This window comes from Schistocerca cancellata, chromosome 7 (assembly GCF_023864275.1).
Source record: "Schistocerca cancellata isolate TAMUIC-IGC-003103 chromosome 7, iqSchCanc2.1, whole genome shotgun sequence".
Taxonomy (NCBI): domain Eukaryota; kingdom Metazoa; phylum Arthropoda; class Insecta; order Orthoptera; family Acrididae; genus Schistocerca; species Schistocerca cancellata.
Genome location: NC_064632.1, coordinates 490,556,924 through 490,572,193, shown reverse-complemented (window position 1 = coordinate 490,572,193; position 15,270 = coordinate 490,556,924). Strand labels below are relative to the sequence as shown.

At 45.9% G+C, this 15,270-nt stretch overlaps 1 protein-coding gene across 1 annotated transcript in view; it reads right to left on the bottom strand.

Annotated features, from left to right (window-relative positions):
* The window catches only part of LOC126092466 (pyroglutamylated RF-amide peptide receptor-like), a 123,937-nt gene that overhangs the window by 95,449 nt on the left and 13,218 nt on the right, over positions 1 to 15,270 (bottom strand). The window contains exon 2 of the mRNA XM_049908070.1: positions 7,829 to 7,952. Within this exon, the coding sequence (XP_049764027.1) occupies positions 7,829 to 7,952 (124 nt within the window). The remainder of the gene's footprint in view (positions 1 to 7,828; positions 7,953 to 15,270) is intronic.

Here is a 15,270-nt window from a genome sequence, read left to right as displayed (position 1 = left end):
GTTTGATCATGTACTTTGCTGTATCAGAAGGTGTTGTATCACGATCATGTAGTCTTCTCGTGTGGCTTTATTAAAATACGCGAATGGCATCACAAAGAAGTGATACATTATTTCAGAACAGAACCTCGCTAGAAGTCAGTTTCAGCCTCAAGTTACAGAACCTACGACCTGCGTGCTGTTTTCTGCGCCGGGGACATCAGCTTGAAGACAGCAGGTTAGTGAACTACACTCCTGGAAATTGAAATAAGAACACCGTGAATTCATTGTCCCAGGAAGGGGAAACTTTATTGACACATTCCTGGGGTCAGATACATCACATGATCACACTGACAGAACCACAGGCACATAGACACAGGCAACAGAGCATGCACAATGTCGGCACTAGTACAGTGTATATCCACCTTTCGCAGCAATGCAGGCTGCTATTCTCCCATGGAGACGATCGTAGAGATGCTGGATGTTGTCCTGTGGAACGGCTTGCCATGCCATTTCCACCTGGCGCCTCAGTTGGACCAGCGTTCGTGCTGGACGTGCAGACCGCGTGAGACGACGCTTCATCCAGTCCCAAACATGCTCAATGGGGGACAGATCCGGAGATCTTGCTGGCCAGGGTAGTTGACTTACACCTTCTAGAGCACGTTGGGTGGCACGGGATACATGCGGACGTGCATTGTCCTGTTGGAACAGCAAGTTCCCTTGCCGGTCTAGGAATGGTAGAACGATGGGTTCGATGACGGTTTGGATGTACCGTGCACTATTCAGTGTCCCCTCGACGATCACCAGTGGTGTACGGCCAGTGTAGGAGATCGCTCCCCACACCATGATGCCGGGTGCTGGCCCTGTGTGCCTCGGTCGTATGCAGTCCTGATTGTGGCGCTCACCTGCACGGCGCCAAACACGCATACGACCATCATTGGCACCAAGGCAGAAGCGACTCTCATCGCTGAAGACGACACGTCTCCATTCGTCCCTCCATTCACGCCTGTCGCGACACCACTGGAGGCGGGCTGCACGATGTTGGGGCGTGAGCGGAAGACGGCCTAACGGTGTGCGGGACCGTAGCCCAGCTTCATGGAGACGGTTGCGAATGGTCCTCGCCAATACCCCAGGATCAACAGTGTCCCTAATTTGCTGGGAAGTGGCGGTGCGGTCCCCTACGGCACTGCGTAGGATCCTGCGGTCTTGGCGTGCATCCGTGCGTCGCTGCGGTCCGGTCCCAGGTCGACGGGCACGTGCACCTTCCGCCGACCACTGGCGACAACATCGATGTACTGTGGAGACCTCACGCCCCACGTGTTGAGCAATTCGGCGGTACGTCCACCCGGTCTCCCGCATGCCCACTATACGCCCTCGCTCAAAGTCCGTCAACTGCACATACGGTTCACGTCCACGCTGTCGCGGCATGCTACCAGTGTTAAAGACTGCGATGGAGCTCCGTATGCCGCGGCAAACTGGCTGACACTGACGGCGGCGGTGCACAAATGCTGCGCAGCTAGCGCCATTCGACGGCCAACACCGCGGTTCCTGGTGTGTCCGCTGTGCCGTGCGTGTGATCATTGCTTGTACAGCCCTCTCGCAGTGTCCGGAGCAAGTATGGTGGGTCTGACACACCGGTGTCAATGTGTTCTTGTTTCCATTTCCAGGAGTGTATAACAGAACCTTCGTACTCCACACAGTGCAGTGGAAACAACTAGGCGCCTCACGTGTACTGCATGCACAGAACAAATGTGCTCAGTGACACGTCATCTGCAGTAATGCAGAGGAGGTAAAGGAGGATGATCGTTATTAACACCAATCAATTCATTCTTTCTTTCTTGCCTCAGTAGGTAGTCATATTTCCATGTTAAACCACCGTGAATTTACATATGAGAAAGAAACAGAACAGTACCTGAGTAGTTCACCTCCTCAGCTGAGTGATCGGCATGGCAAACTGCCATGCAGTGGCAACAGGTGCAATATCGGCGACTGCCATAGATGTTCCCTTGGTGGAAGTATTAGTATCAGGTGTACTGTCAGGGAAACCACACGGCAAACAGATTTTTGTTTTTTTATATTTGGGGTACGTAAAGCTGAGAAGTCAAATATTAATTATCAAAGCAGTGTCAAGCATCTCTCAAATATTCTAGAGAAAATCGGCTTTGAAGTTTTCCTCGTGCTTTTAATATAGGAAAATCGTCATTTCCCAGGGAGGAATGGCTTTGTGATAGATTGTTTGCCTGCCGTATTGGTGGCCTGGGTTCGGTTCCTGGCGGGAGTAAATTTTTAAACAAACGTCCGCATTCCTACGAGCATTTTCATGAAGCGAAAAACACATACAAAAATTAATTTGTAAATGCTTTTATTTTAACAATCTTTTACACAAGATCGGTAGTTAAGAATTTGTATTTGCGATGAAAACTGGATGTTAGTCTGCAGTATGTGATTAGAAATAAGAAGACGTGGATCTACATACATAACAGTCAGTTGCCGCATGTATGAAAGATCATCAGTTGAGAACGGCTTGACCAACTTGGTCGATATTTTTTGTGTTTGTTAATGTCAGGACAACGTTATTATAAGAGAAAACTTTTGGAAAATCCAACGGAAAAGTCTGAAATTAACATCAGCTGCCGCACGTACGAAATATCATCAATTAAGAACGGCTCGACAGATGGAGTTAACATTTGTCTATGTTGTGTCAGTAATTGTCTGGACAAAGTTTCTATGAAAGAAAGTTTTTGGAAAATACACAGCAAAAGTTGTAAATTAAAATCAATTGTAAAAGATCATCACTTGAGAATGGCTCGGCTGATTTGGTTGATTTCTTTTCTTGTAACTGTGGATTGTAACGGTATTTTAGGTATGAAAAAGAATTTAAAAAATTGCGTTCGGTTGGACAGTTCTGCTACCACATTTTTTCATAACAAAAAAGGCAGTTTGACAGTTAGACATATTATAAGAACATATGTAATTTTCTATACAAAAGGGAAACGCCGTTACCGAAAATCCCAATATGTTTTGAGCAATGTAGTAAATCTTTTTACACGACAGTCTAATCAAGGTTGGACGGACATAGGTTACATATTTTTGTAATATATATAATATACACATATAGGTGTGATATACAGGGTGAGTCACCTAACGTTACCGCTCGATACATTTCGTAAACCACATCAAACACTAACGAACCGATTCCACAGACCGAACGTGAGGAGAGGGGCTAGTGTAATTGTTTAATACAAACCATACAAAAATGCACGGAAGTATGTTTTTTTATCACAAACCTATGTTTTTTTTAAATGGAACCACGTTAGTTTTGTTAGCACAACTGAACATATAAACAAATACGTAATCAGTGCCGTTTGTTGCGTTGTAAAATGTTAATTACATCCGGAGATATTGTAACCTAAAGTTGACGCTTGAAACATTGTCCTCGCTTCATTGCAGGGGCCCAAACAGCTGCAACATACATCGCGTTTCTACAGAATGATCTGCCAACGTTGCTCGAAAATGTCCCACTGGAAACGCGTCGACGTATGTGGTATCAGCATGATGGTGCACCTGCACATTCCGCAAATAACACTAGGCTGACCCTTGACAGGATGTTCGACGGGCGTTTCATAGGACGTGGAGGACGCATAAATTGGCCCGCCCGTTCTCCTGATCTTACACCTCTGGACTTCTTTCTGTGGGGTACGTTAAAGGAGAATGTGTACCGTGATGTGCCTACAACCCCAGAGGATATGAAACAACGTATTGTGGCAGCCTGCGGCGACCTTACACCAGATGTACTGCGGCGTGTACGACATTCATTACGCCAGAGATTGCAATTGTGTGCAGCAAATGATGGCCACCACATTGAACATCTATTGGCCTGACATGTCGGGATACACTCTATTCCACTCCGTAATTGAAAACGCAAACCACGTGTGTACGTGTACCTCACCCCTCATAGTAATGTACATGTGCGTCAGTGAAAAAGACCAATAAAAAGGTGTTAGCAAGTGGACGTAATGTGCTGTTCCAGTCTCTTCTGTACCTAAGGACCATCACCGTTCCCTTTGGATCCCTACGTAATTCGGTGCTCTCCTATAGACACGATCGAACAGCGGAGGAGTGGTACTCAAGCGTCAACTTTAGGTTACAATATCTCCGGATGTAATTAACATTTTACAATGCAACAAACGGCACTGGTTACGTATTTGTTTATATGTTCAGATGTGCGAACAAAACTAACGGGGTTCCATTTTAAAAAAAACGTAGGTTTGTGTTAAAAAACATACTTTCGTGCATTTTTGTATGGTTTGTAGTAACCAATTACACTAGCCCCTCTCATCACGTTCGGTCTGTGGAATCGATTCGTCAGTATTTGATGTGGTTTACGAAATATATCCAGCGGTAATGTTAGGTGACTCACCCTGTATATAGAGAAACCGTAGTTTTCACAAATCTCGGAAAAGTTCTTCATCGATTTACTTCCAATTTTTACACGAAACTATAATGAACATTCGAAAAGACATAGGCTAAATATTTTGGAAATGTATTACATATATAAATAAATATGTAATATATAAAAAGGAAACTTTGTTACCAAAAATCTCGTAAAGATCTTGACGAACTTGCTTCAGATTTTTACACTACGCTCGACTGAACATCCAGACAGAAATGGACTTAGAGAGGGGGAAGGAGGAGGCTATGCACAGAGAGTTGGGTGGGGGAAGAGATGTAGGGTGAGAGGGGGGATGAGAAGAGTGGTAGAGCGAGAGAAGAAAGGAATTAAGAATGTATATGTAAATCCCATACACATTTAGCAGTTGCGAATAATTTCTGGTTTCGCTAGTTTTTCATAAAAGTGACAATTAAACATGTGATAATCAACATATATTCGATGAATTTTATTTTTAAATGGTATTCTATATGACCGGAAAAAACGAAGCAAACAATGACCGAAAGGTGACAGGAAATACTCGTGAACATGCACAATAAATTTGCGTCAGTTAGGAATGGAACCCAGGCGATCCACATGGCATGCGAAAATTCTCCCACAAAGGACGGGCTGCCTGTTGAAAAATGGCCCTTCCTGTAGGCTGTTGCGGAGGCTCGGAAGACTTCAAAGTCGATTTTATCGAGAATTTTTGCGGGTTACATCAAACTGCTTTGGGAAATTGTAATTGTAGTTCTGAACTAAACGTATCATAAATATAAAAATTCATAAAAAACAGATTACTGTATGTCTCTGCATGTCCATCTTTTCAGAGATGGTTGCGGGACTAGGCTGTTAGGTACAGGATGTCAAATCAAAGACGTTTCAGCCGTCTAATTTCCAAACTGTTACTTTATTTGGCTACCAGTTTCAGTGATTTACTACGCCATTTTCAGGCCCCCTGACTAACGTGTAGGAATATTTCAATCTCGGTTACAGTCGAAATACGGGCCAGCACTCAAATACTGGTACCTGTAGATTTCTGCTTGATACAGCGATCACTTCAACCATCACCTACCGTCCAGTATTTAGATGTATTTGAATGAATTATTTTGCCCGGAACCGAGATTGGAGTCTTCCCACACGTCGGTCAGACGGCCTGAAGATGGCGTAGTAAATCATGAAAACTGGTAGCCAAATAAAATAACAGTTTGGAAATTAGACGGCTGAATGGTCTTCGATTTGACATCCTGATTGTCGCATAGCTTTCTTAGAGGAGGAGGAGGAGATTAGTGTTTAACGTCTTGTCGACGACGAGGTCATTGGAGACGGAGCACAAGCTCGGATTAGGGAAGGATCCATCCCGGAATTTGCCTGAAGTGATCTAGGGAAATCACTGAAAACCTAAATCAGGATGGCCGGAGGTGGGATTGAACCGTCGTCCTCCCGAATGCGAGTCCAGTGTGCTAACCACTGCGCCACCTCGCTCGGTCATAGCTTTCTTGTCAGCCTCGTAAGGTCAACTGAGTAGCTGTTTCTTTTTGTTGTAATTTGTTGGCTTTCGAGATGTGCCCATACAGCCAACTCAAGAATGAGATGTGCATTACGACGATACGAACGTAAGGACAACACAACATCCAGTCACCGAGCGAAGAAAATTTCCGACCGGCCGGGAATCGACCCAGGCAATCCGCAGCGATGACGGTGCAGCTACTGTGGGGGACGAGGAGCTAATTGACCATTTAGTAGCGGTCACAAAGGTAAGAAACTCTACAACAACCAGGAGAGCGGTGTGCTGACCACACGCCCCGCCATAATGCATAAGATGACGCCATTGCAAGAGGACGACATTGACAGTGCATGGGGTCCGATTAGTCAGTCTAGGACCATAACGCGGATTTTTTTTTTAGTATCTGAGTAATACGAGGGCTATCCACAAAGTACATTACGTTTTCGTTTTTGTCCGTTAGGGGCGGGGCTAGCGCGGCCATCTTGGTGTCGTGGCATTCCGCCGCTCAGTCGGCATCCTGCCGTGCTAGTGAGAGGTTCGTGCTGTACTCCGTTCAGTTACTGTGACAGTCTAAAATGTCAGCGTTAATTGAAAATGCCGCGAAGTGTGAAGTGCGTGCTGTAATAAGGTTTCTGACTGCAAAAAACTGTACACCAATAGAAATCTATCGGCAGCTTTGTGAAGTGTATGGGGACAACATAATCACTGAAGGTGGAGTGCGTCAATGGGTCATAAAATTTAAAAATCGCCGAACTAACGTTCACGACGAAGAGCGAAGTGGAAGACCCAGCATAGTGACTGCCGAACTTGTGGAAAAAGTCGATGCTGCGGTCCGTGAAAACCGTAATTTCACAATAACGGAACTCTCTATGAGTTTTCCACAAATTTCACGAAGTTTGTTGCACGAAATCATTACCGAAAAGCTTGGTTACCACAAGTTTTGTGCAAGATGGATGCCAAAAATCTTGACAGAGATTCACAAAAATCAGCGAATGGCTGCAGCGTTAACGTTTTTGGACGCTTACGAGAAAGATGGCGACTCATTACTCCATCGCATCGTTACTGGTGACGAAACATGGGTTAATCATATGAACTGCGAGACAAAATTGCAGTGAATGCAGTGGAGGCACACAAATTCCCCCCAAAATCCCAAGAAATGCATGCAGACAATGTCGGCAAGGAAGGTGATGGCGACTGTCTTTTGGGACAGAAAAGGTGTGATTTTTGCGGATTTCCTGGAAAGAGGCTCTACAATAAACTCTCAAAGGTATTGCCAAACTTTGCACAACCTCAGAAGAGCAATACAAAACAAGCGCAGGGGAAAGTTGGGCTCAAAGATCTTGCTGATTCACGACAGCGCCTGGGCCCACACGGCAAATGCCACTCGTGAAGTTCTCGAATGTTTTAAGCGGAAGTTATTTCCTCATCCGCCGTACATTCCCGACCTGGCACCGAGCGACTTCCACTTATTCCCAACAATGAATAAGTGGTTGGCTATGCAGCGTTTTGATGACGACGCACAGCTTCAAGACGAGGTAACCACGTGGTTGAAGGCGCAGGCGGCTGAATTTTACGACGAAGGAATTTCCAAGCTCGTCCATCGCTACGATAAGTGCCTTAATTTAAATGGCAACTATATAGAAAAGTAGTATATAAGTGTGGCTTTCATCTGTATATAATAAAAAAAATTCCAATACTTTATTTATTTTTAATTCCAAAACGTAATGTACTTTGTGGATAGCCCTCGTATAAATACACAAACGAAATTTACAGGAGCCGAGAGCTATGCAAATTCCTCTACAGGATTACCTGCTAAGATTAAACGCTAAGAAATTCATTATACTGCAGTGGACCAGTTTGTATGTAAGGCACGAAGAAGTGAACAATGACCGTTGCTGCTGGCTGGTCTAACTTACCTGTACGAAGATGATGGGCACCGCTAGCAGCAGAGAAGCCGCCCAAATGATGAGGATCACCCTGCGCGCTTGACGGATGGTACACGTATACTTCGCCCGCATCGGGTGCACAATGGCGTAGTACCTGGAAACAGCACATGCTACATGTAGCGGAACTTTGAGGGGTATGGTTCATATACATAGCGTGGACAAAAGAATGGAAACACCAAAAACGGTACACATTACCAGGACCGCTACGGCGCAGGAAAACTGTTCTAATTCGAAACAGCTTCAAGTCATCTCGTAACGTATAAATACGTGTCCTGTATGGCACGTTCAGGTAACGTTGGCTGCGGTGGATGGCAATGAAGCACGGTTCTCTCCTAATTAGAACAGAAAGGCTCAATAATATTGAGATCTCTCGAAATTAGACAAAAGGCTCAATAATGTTGAGATCTGGTGTCTGGTGGCAATGGGAGATACAGTTCGTCGTGGTGCTCACAATACGAGTCCTGAACGATGCCAGCTGTGTTAACAGGGGCTACATTATAAGTACCTGAATTTTATGGCTGCTAGCGTGTTACTAAAATGTGTTTCCCTGCATAAATATCACCTTTGTGGGCCAACGTCAGCGACTTTAAACCATTGTGAAGATTATTCTTATTCAAGTATTGTTTCCGTGAACTGAGTTGTTGGTTTGATTAATGACAAATTTCAGTAACGAATCAATACATTGGGAAGCAGTCGTTAGAATACCTACTTCTCTAAACAGACCTCTCGAGGGTATTCTTGAGTTCACGCTTCAAATACGAGCACAATCTAAGATAAAAGAAAACGATGCCCCACGAAGAAACTTCCCGAATGGGATGGAAATTGGTACGTGTGATATACATGTACAGACAGACAAATGATTACAGTTTCAGTAAAATTGGATGACTAATTCAAGAGAAAGAGCTTCACAAATTGACCAAGACTTTCACACATGCAGAATGATAACTGTATTTCTACAAAAATAGTGTGCATTTCTTTTGGAGTGAACCTCACAGTAAATTTAATTCGACATACAATCCTGGAAATGGAAAAAAGAACACATTGACACCGGTGTGTCAGACCCACCATACTTGCTCCGGACACTGCGAGAGGGCTGTACAAGCAATGATCACACGCACGGCACAGCGGACACACCAGGAACCGCGGTGTTGGCCGTCGAATGGCGCTAGCTGCGCAGCATTTGTGCACTGCCGCCGTCAGTGTCAGCCAGTTTGCAGTGGCATACGGAGCTCCATCGCAGTCTTTAACACTGGTAGCATGCCGCGACAGCGTGGACGTGAACCGTATGTGCAGTTGACGGACTTTGAGCGAGGGCGTATAGTGGGCATGCGGGAGGCCGGGTGGACGTACCGCCGAATTGCTCAACACGTGGGGCGTGAGGTCTCCACAGTACATCGATGTTGTCGCCAGTGGTCGGCGGAAGGTGCACGTGCCCGTCGACCTGGGACCGGACCGCAGCGACGCACGGATGCACGCCAAGACCGTAGGATCCTACGCAGTGCCGTAGGGGACCGCACCGCCACTTCCCAGCAAATTAGGGACACTGTTGCTCCTGGGGTATCGGCGAGGACCATTCGCAAACGTCGTGCAGCCCGCCTCCAGTGGTGTCGCGACAGGCGTGAATGGAGGGACGAATGGAGACGTGTCGTCTTCAGCGATGAGAGTCGCTTCTGCCTTGGTGCCAATGATGGTCGTATGCGTGTTTGGCGCCGTGCAGGTGAGCGCCACAATCAGGACTGCATACGACCGAGGCACACAGGGCCAGCACCCGGCATCATGGTGTGGGGAGCGATCTCCTACACTGGCCGTACACCACTGGTGATCGTCGAGGGGACACTGAATAGTGCACGGTACATCCAAACCGTCATCGAACCCATCGTTCTACCATTCCTAGACCGGCAAGGGAACTTGCTGTTCCAACAGGACAATGCACGTCCGCATGTATCCCGTGCCACCCAACGTGCTCTAGAAGGTGTAAGTCAACTACCCTGGCCAGCAAGATCTCCGGATCTGTCCCCCATTGAGCATGTTTGGGACTGGATGAAGCGTCGTCTCACGCGGTCTGCACGTCCAGCACGAACGCTGGTCCAACTGAGGCGCCAGGTGGAAATGGCATGGCAAGCCGTTCCACAGGACAACATCCAGCATCTCTACGATCGTCTCCATGGGAGAATAGCAGCCTGCATTGCTGCGAAAGGTGGATATACACTGTACTAGTGCCGACATTGTGCATGCTCTGTTGCCTGTGTCTATGTGCCTGTGGTTCTGTCAGTGTGATCATGTGATGTATCTGACCCCAGGAATGTGTCAATAAAGTTTCCCCTTCCTGGGACAATGAATTCACGGTGTTCTTATTTCAATTTCCGGGAGTGTATAAGCTATTCATAATGTTCCGCCTCCTCAGGACGGAAAGGAGTGGATGGTTGGTTGATTTGGGGGGCGGGGACCAAACAGCGAGGTTAACGGTTCCATAGGGTTAGGGACGGATGGGGAAGGAAGTCGGTCGTGCCCTCTCAAAGGAACCATCCCGGCATTTGCCTGAAGCGATTTAGGGAAATCACGTAAAACCTACATCAGGATGGCCGGACGCGGGTTTGAACCGTCGTTCTCCCGAATGCGAGTCCAGTTACAGAAAGGAAAGTGCTCGGATCGTCGGCATGGTGAAAGTTTTCAGTAATTTTATTCCGTTTATTCCGAACTTTTCTCAACTGGTTTACCGTTAGGGAGAGCCATTTAAATGAAAGTCAACAGTCAGCTTTTGGCAATTTAAAGCAGGCTCTCGTAGTGATAGATGGTAAATCATCGAGTAGAACAGAAGAGATATCTGGCGTTCCGCAAGGTAGTCTCATAGGCTCTCTGATGTTCCTGATTTACATAAATGATCTAGGTGATAATCTGAGCAGCTCCCTTAGATTGTTTGCAGATGACGGTGTAATTTACCGTCTAGTAAAATCATCAGACGATCAATTCCAATTACAAAATGATCTAGAGAGAATTTCTGTATGGTGCGAAAAGTGGAAATTGGCACTAGACAAAGAAAAGTGCGACGACATACACATGGGTACTAAAAGAAATCCGATAAATTCTGGATATACGATAAATCGCACAAATCTAAGGGCTGTCAATTCGACTAAATACCTAGGAATTACAATTACCAGCAACTTAAATTGGAAAGACCACATAGATAATATTGTGGGGAAGGCGAAACAAACACTGCGCTTTGTTGCCAGAACACTTAGAAGATGCGACAAACCCACTAAAGAGATAGCCTGCATTACACTTGTCCGTCCTCTGCTGGAATATTGCTGCGCGGTGTGGGATCCTTACCAGGTTGGATTGACCCCGAGGATATCGAAAAAGTGCAAAGAAGAGCAGCTCGTTCCGTGTTATCGCGCAATAGGGGGCTATGATACGCGAGTTGCGGTGGCAATCACTGAAACATAGGCGGTTTTCTTTGCGGCGAGATCTATTTACGAAATTTCAATCACCAACTTTCTCTTCCGAATGCGAAAATATTTTGTTGACACCCACCTACGTAGGGAGAAATGATCATCATAGTAAAATAAGAGAAATGGAAGCTCGAACGGAAAGATTTAGGTGTTCCTTTCTCCCACGTGCCATTCGAGAGTGGAATGGTAGAGAAGTAGCATGAAAATGGTTCGATGAACCCTCTGCCAGGCACTTAAGTTTGAATTACAGAGTGACCATGTAGATGTAGATGTAGAACACCCCCTTCCCAGCAATTCCCGAATTTTAGCGTCAATTTGTTCTCCAGACAGGCCTCCAGTTCTGGAGTAGCTGTTTTCGTATTACAAGAAGTTGACAGAGATTCCAGGTCAGTCGCCTATGCTTCAAGGGCTTCATCGGCAGCAGGAGTGCAATATTCCGTATACGAACTGGAGAGTCATCGATTTTATTTGGCATGGAGAAATTTAAGTTCTATTTGAAACAACATTTCTTATTATAAAATGACAATCGGCCCCCAAGCTGGGATCCGAGTTGACTCCACTACACTTTCAGGATTGCACGGTGGGCAGTCCGGATATCAGCGTTCCATTTTATGGTAAAGTAATGTGTGTAAAGGATTCGGACAATCAGTTGGCTGATGCATTGATCCATACGTTGAGCAAGGGGCAGGAGACCCTTAGGTCGCCCAGTATGACGATGATTATAAATGTAGTACTGACCGAGATCCCATCTCTTTTTGCGAGTTTGGGGGAGCAGCAGGAACAGGGTCAAGTGCTCAAGGAGATTAAGCATCAGCTCCTCCGTGGGTATAAGGTAGCTGGGCATCAGCTAAACAAAGGCCTCCTATGTCATAGTACTTGCTATGATGGCAAGTTAAAAATATATATTCCTAAAGAGTTAGTCCCTGTCGTATTCAAACACGTGCATCATTCCCTGAGTGGTGGTCATTTAGGAATCTTTAACAACATCATGAAAATTAAAGAATGCCTGTCGTGACCTTCTCTCAATTCAGATGTTCGGAAGTAGGTGCAACAGTGTGAGGAATGTCAGCAAGTTTTGACTATTTAGGGCCGCTTCCGTGTGCGAAGAGTGGCAACAAGTAGAGTTTCGTAATGATGGACGCTTTCACCCCTTTTGGCTGGCTTATCCCAAGTACAGGAAAGACCATGGCTTTGAAGATTCAGAAAATTTGTAAAATATTTGCATACTTTGGAACCTCCCCCCGCCCCCGCCCCCGCCCCCCTCCCCCAAGCCATTGGTCAGTGACAATGCCCCTGCTTTTTACCTCCATAATACTTACATATCACAGCCATCCCGTACTATCCTCAACCCTCGTTTGCAGAATATGTTAATCACTATCTAAAATCTTCTCTGATTACACGGGGTATAGGCAAAATAATGTGAATACCTGTACTTACTTGGGAATGATTTATTAATAAGGGATTGGACACCCATTTGCCCTTAATATAGCCACTCTTCGATCAGAACTCTTCTAACTCCTGCAAAGAAGAGGGAGGCGGAAATGTGCTCCGGTGTTTGCACTGCAATACTGCCCACAAGTGTTTGATAATGTTCGAGTCCACCGACTGTGCTGGCCAGGAAAGACGCTGCATTTCAGTTGCATGTTCCTCATACCACGACTGTACCTTCCTGGCTGTGTGAAGGGGTGCGTTATCGTCCTGGAATACGGCAACATTGTTGGAGAACAGCATTTCAATCATGGGGTGCACCTGAAAACTTAAAAAATGTTGACGTAATCGTTGGCTGCAAAACGACCTTTGAGAGTAATGATGGGACAAACAGAATACCATGATGTGGCTGCCCGCATCATTCACACTTCCACCCCCATGATTAACCATTGGAATCAAGCGATCAGGAATCTAGGATTCCTTTGGCGTTCTCCAGACGTAAGCCTGGACCAGTGAAATAACGAAACCGTTGACTCGTCGGACCATAAGACGTGTTTCCACTGATCAGCCGTCCAGAATTTATGCTCCTGAGACAATATTTTACGATTCTTTGCGCTGGTTGTCGTCACTAATGGTTTCGGTATAGCAGCTCGTCCATGAATAGTCCCTTTATGGAGTTCTTGGCAGACAATGTCGATAGATACGGGGTCTCGAAGATGGCCGTTGAGCTCTGCAGTCACTTTAGCCGCAGTAGTTTTGTGGTCTTTTGACACAATTCGTGTTAGCGTCCGACGATCTCTGTCACTTAGTTTTGATTTGCGCCCACTATTACATTTACACGATGATGTTTTTCCATGTTTTCTGTAGGCTGTCATGACTGTTGAAACAGTTGCTCTTTAACCATTCAACAAGTTGGCTAGATGCTCCAGCTAATCGGACCCCCACAATCTGCCCTCCTTGGAACTGTGTTAGCTCTTTCACTGTACGCCAACGTCTGCCTCTGAGTGCAAATACGAAGTGTGCACTATTCGTAAACATCCTGCAGTGATTACTAGTCGGTACTGAATACGCACAATCCAGCGCGACACATGCCTTACCTGCGTTGTCGACCGCCAAACACAACCATCCCATTACTACCACCATATTATTTTGCCTATCTCCTGTATATCATAGCCACTCTCAGTGTAGCTGGGATAAATCTATTAGATGGCTAAATTTTGCGGAAAATGAGTCACATTGGGCAACCGTTACTAAATTAATGCAAACTTTGGCCTATCAGCGACCACCTCTTGCCAGAGAAAATTGATGCTAACATCATTAAAAGGAACTAGAGCAGGGCGATTAATAACATTCGGTTCACATACAGACGGGAGGCTCGCAGATATGACAGCTGGCGTCCTACTTCGTAAAAGGGTCGTCGATATGACCTTTAAAAAAAATGGTTCAAATGGCTCTGAGCACTATGGGACTGAACTGCTGCGGTCATAAGTCCCCTAGAACTTAGAACTACTTAAACCTAACTAACCTAAGGACATCACACACATCCATGCCCGAGGCAGGATGCAAACCTGCGACCGTAGCGGTCGTGCGGTTCCAGACTGTAGCGCCTAGAACCTCTCGGCCACTCCGATATGACCTTTAAATTTTTGGGCACCAAGCAAGGGCGGAAACAAAATTTCTTGGCAAAGTTTTGTCACGTTTCGTTGGTACATTTGAGATCCTGAAAATGACCAGTAACATTCCTTGTCGAGATTTTATCTACAAGTAAAACCCGTAGGGTCGATATGAGGCCAGCCAATAAAAAACGAGGGTAATGAATTCAATTCAGTTAATCCCCACTCCTTCCGTGCTGCAGGTTAGAATCCTGGGAGGGGGCGATTGAGCTGTGCGCGCTTTCGATATCTAATCGATAGTTCAACGTATCCACTCTGCCGGTTGCGAAGCAACGTGCTCCTCAGCGTCCCGCCAGGTGGCTCGGTCTCATTCGTTGCTTATCGCTAGCAGAAGGGAGCCCATCGAACACCACCGACTGTCGGTTATGTGGGAGTCGGGTCGTATCTGAGGGGAAATCTCTATTCGCGAATTGACTTCGCTGGGAAACGGGGCTCTCGAATTGGAAGAGGGGTTGATTTCTCCCTGCTCCTGTCACCCGCAGATAAAGTGGCAGAGTGGTGCGGCGGAAGCTTATGGGTTCGTTTGGTTAGCATCTTGTTCTGTGCTGTAGAGTGCTTCTGCTCTCAGAGTCGGTTTACTCACATTACTAAGGCGTACTTACCGTTAGTTACTTTAATGAATTGGATATTACCTTACGCTAATGTGCGTCTGTTGCATTTGTGCCTGAAGTGTAGTGGTGGCTAATTCATGAACAGTGAAAGATGTGTCTCCGTGTGCACACAAATTTACTTCCTTGTCTTAATCGAGCCCACTGCGGCGTTCTGGTTCTATATGTACTTTATACCTTTGTTAAATTGCCAAGAGCGCAAGTTGTACCCTTTGCTAAGAGATTCATCCGTTTACGTTACAAATTTACTGTTG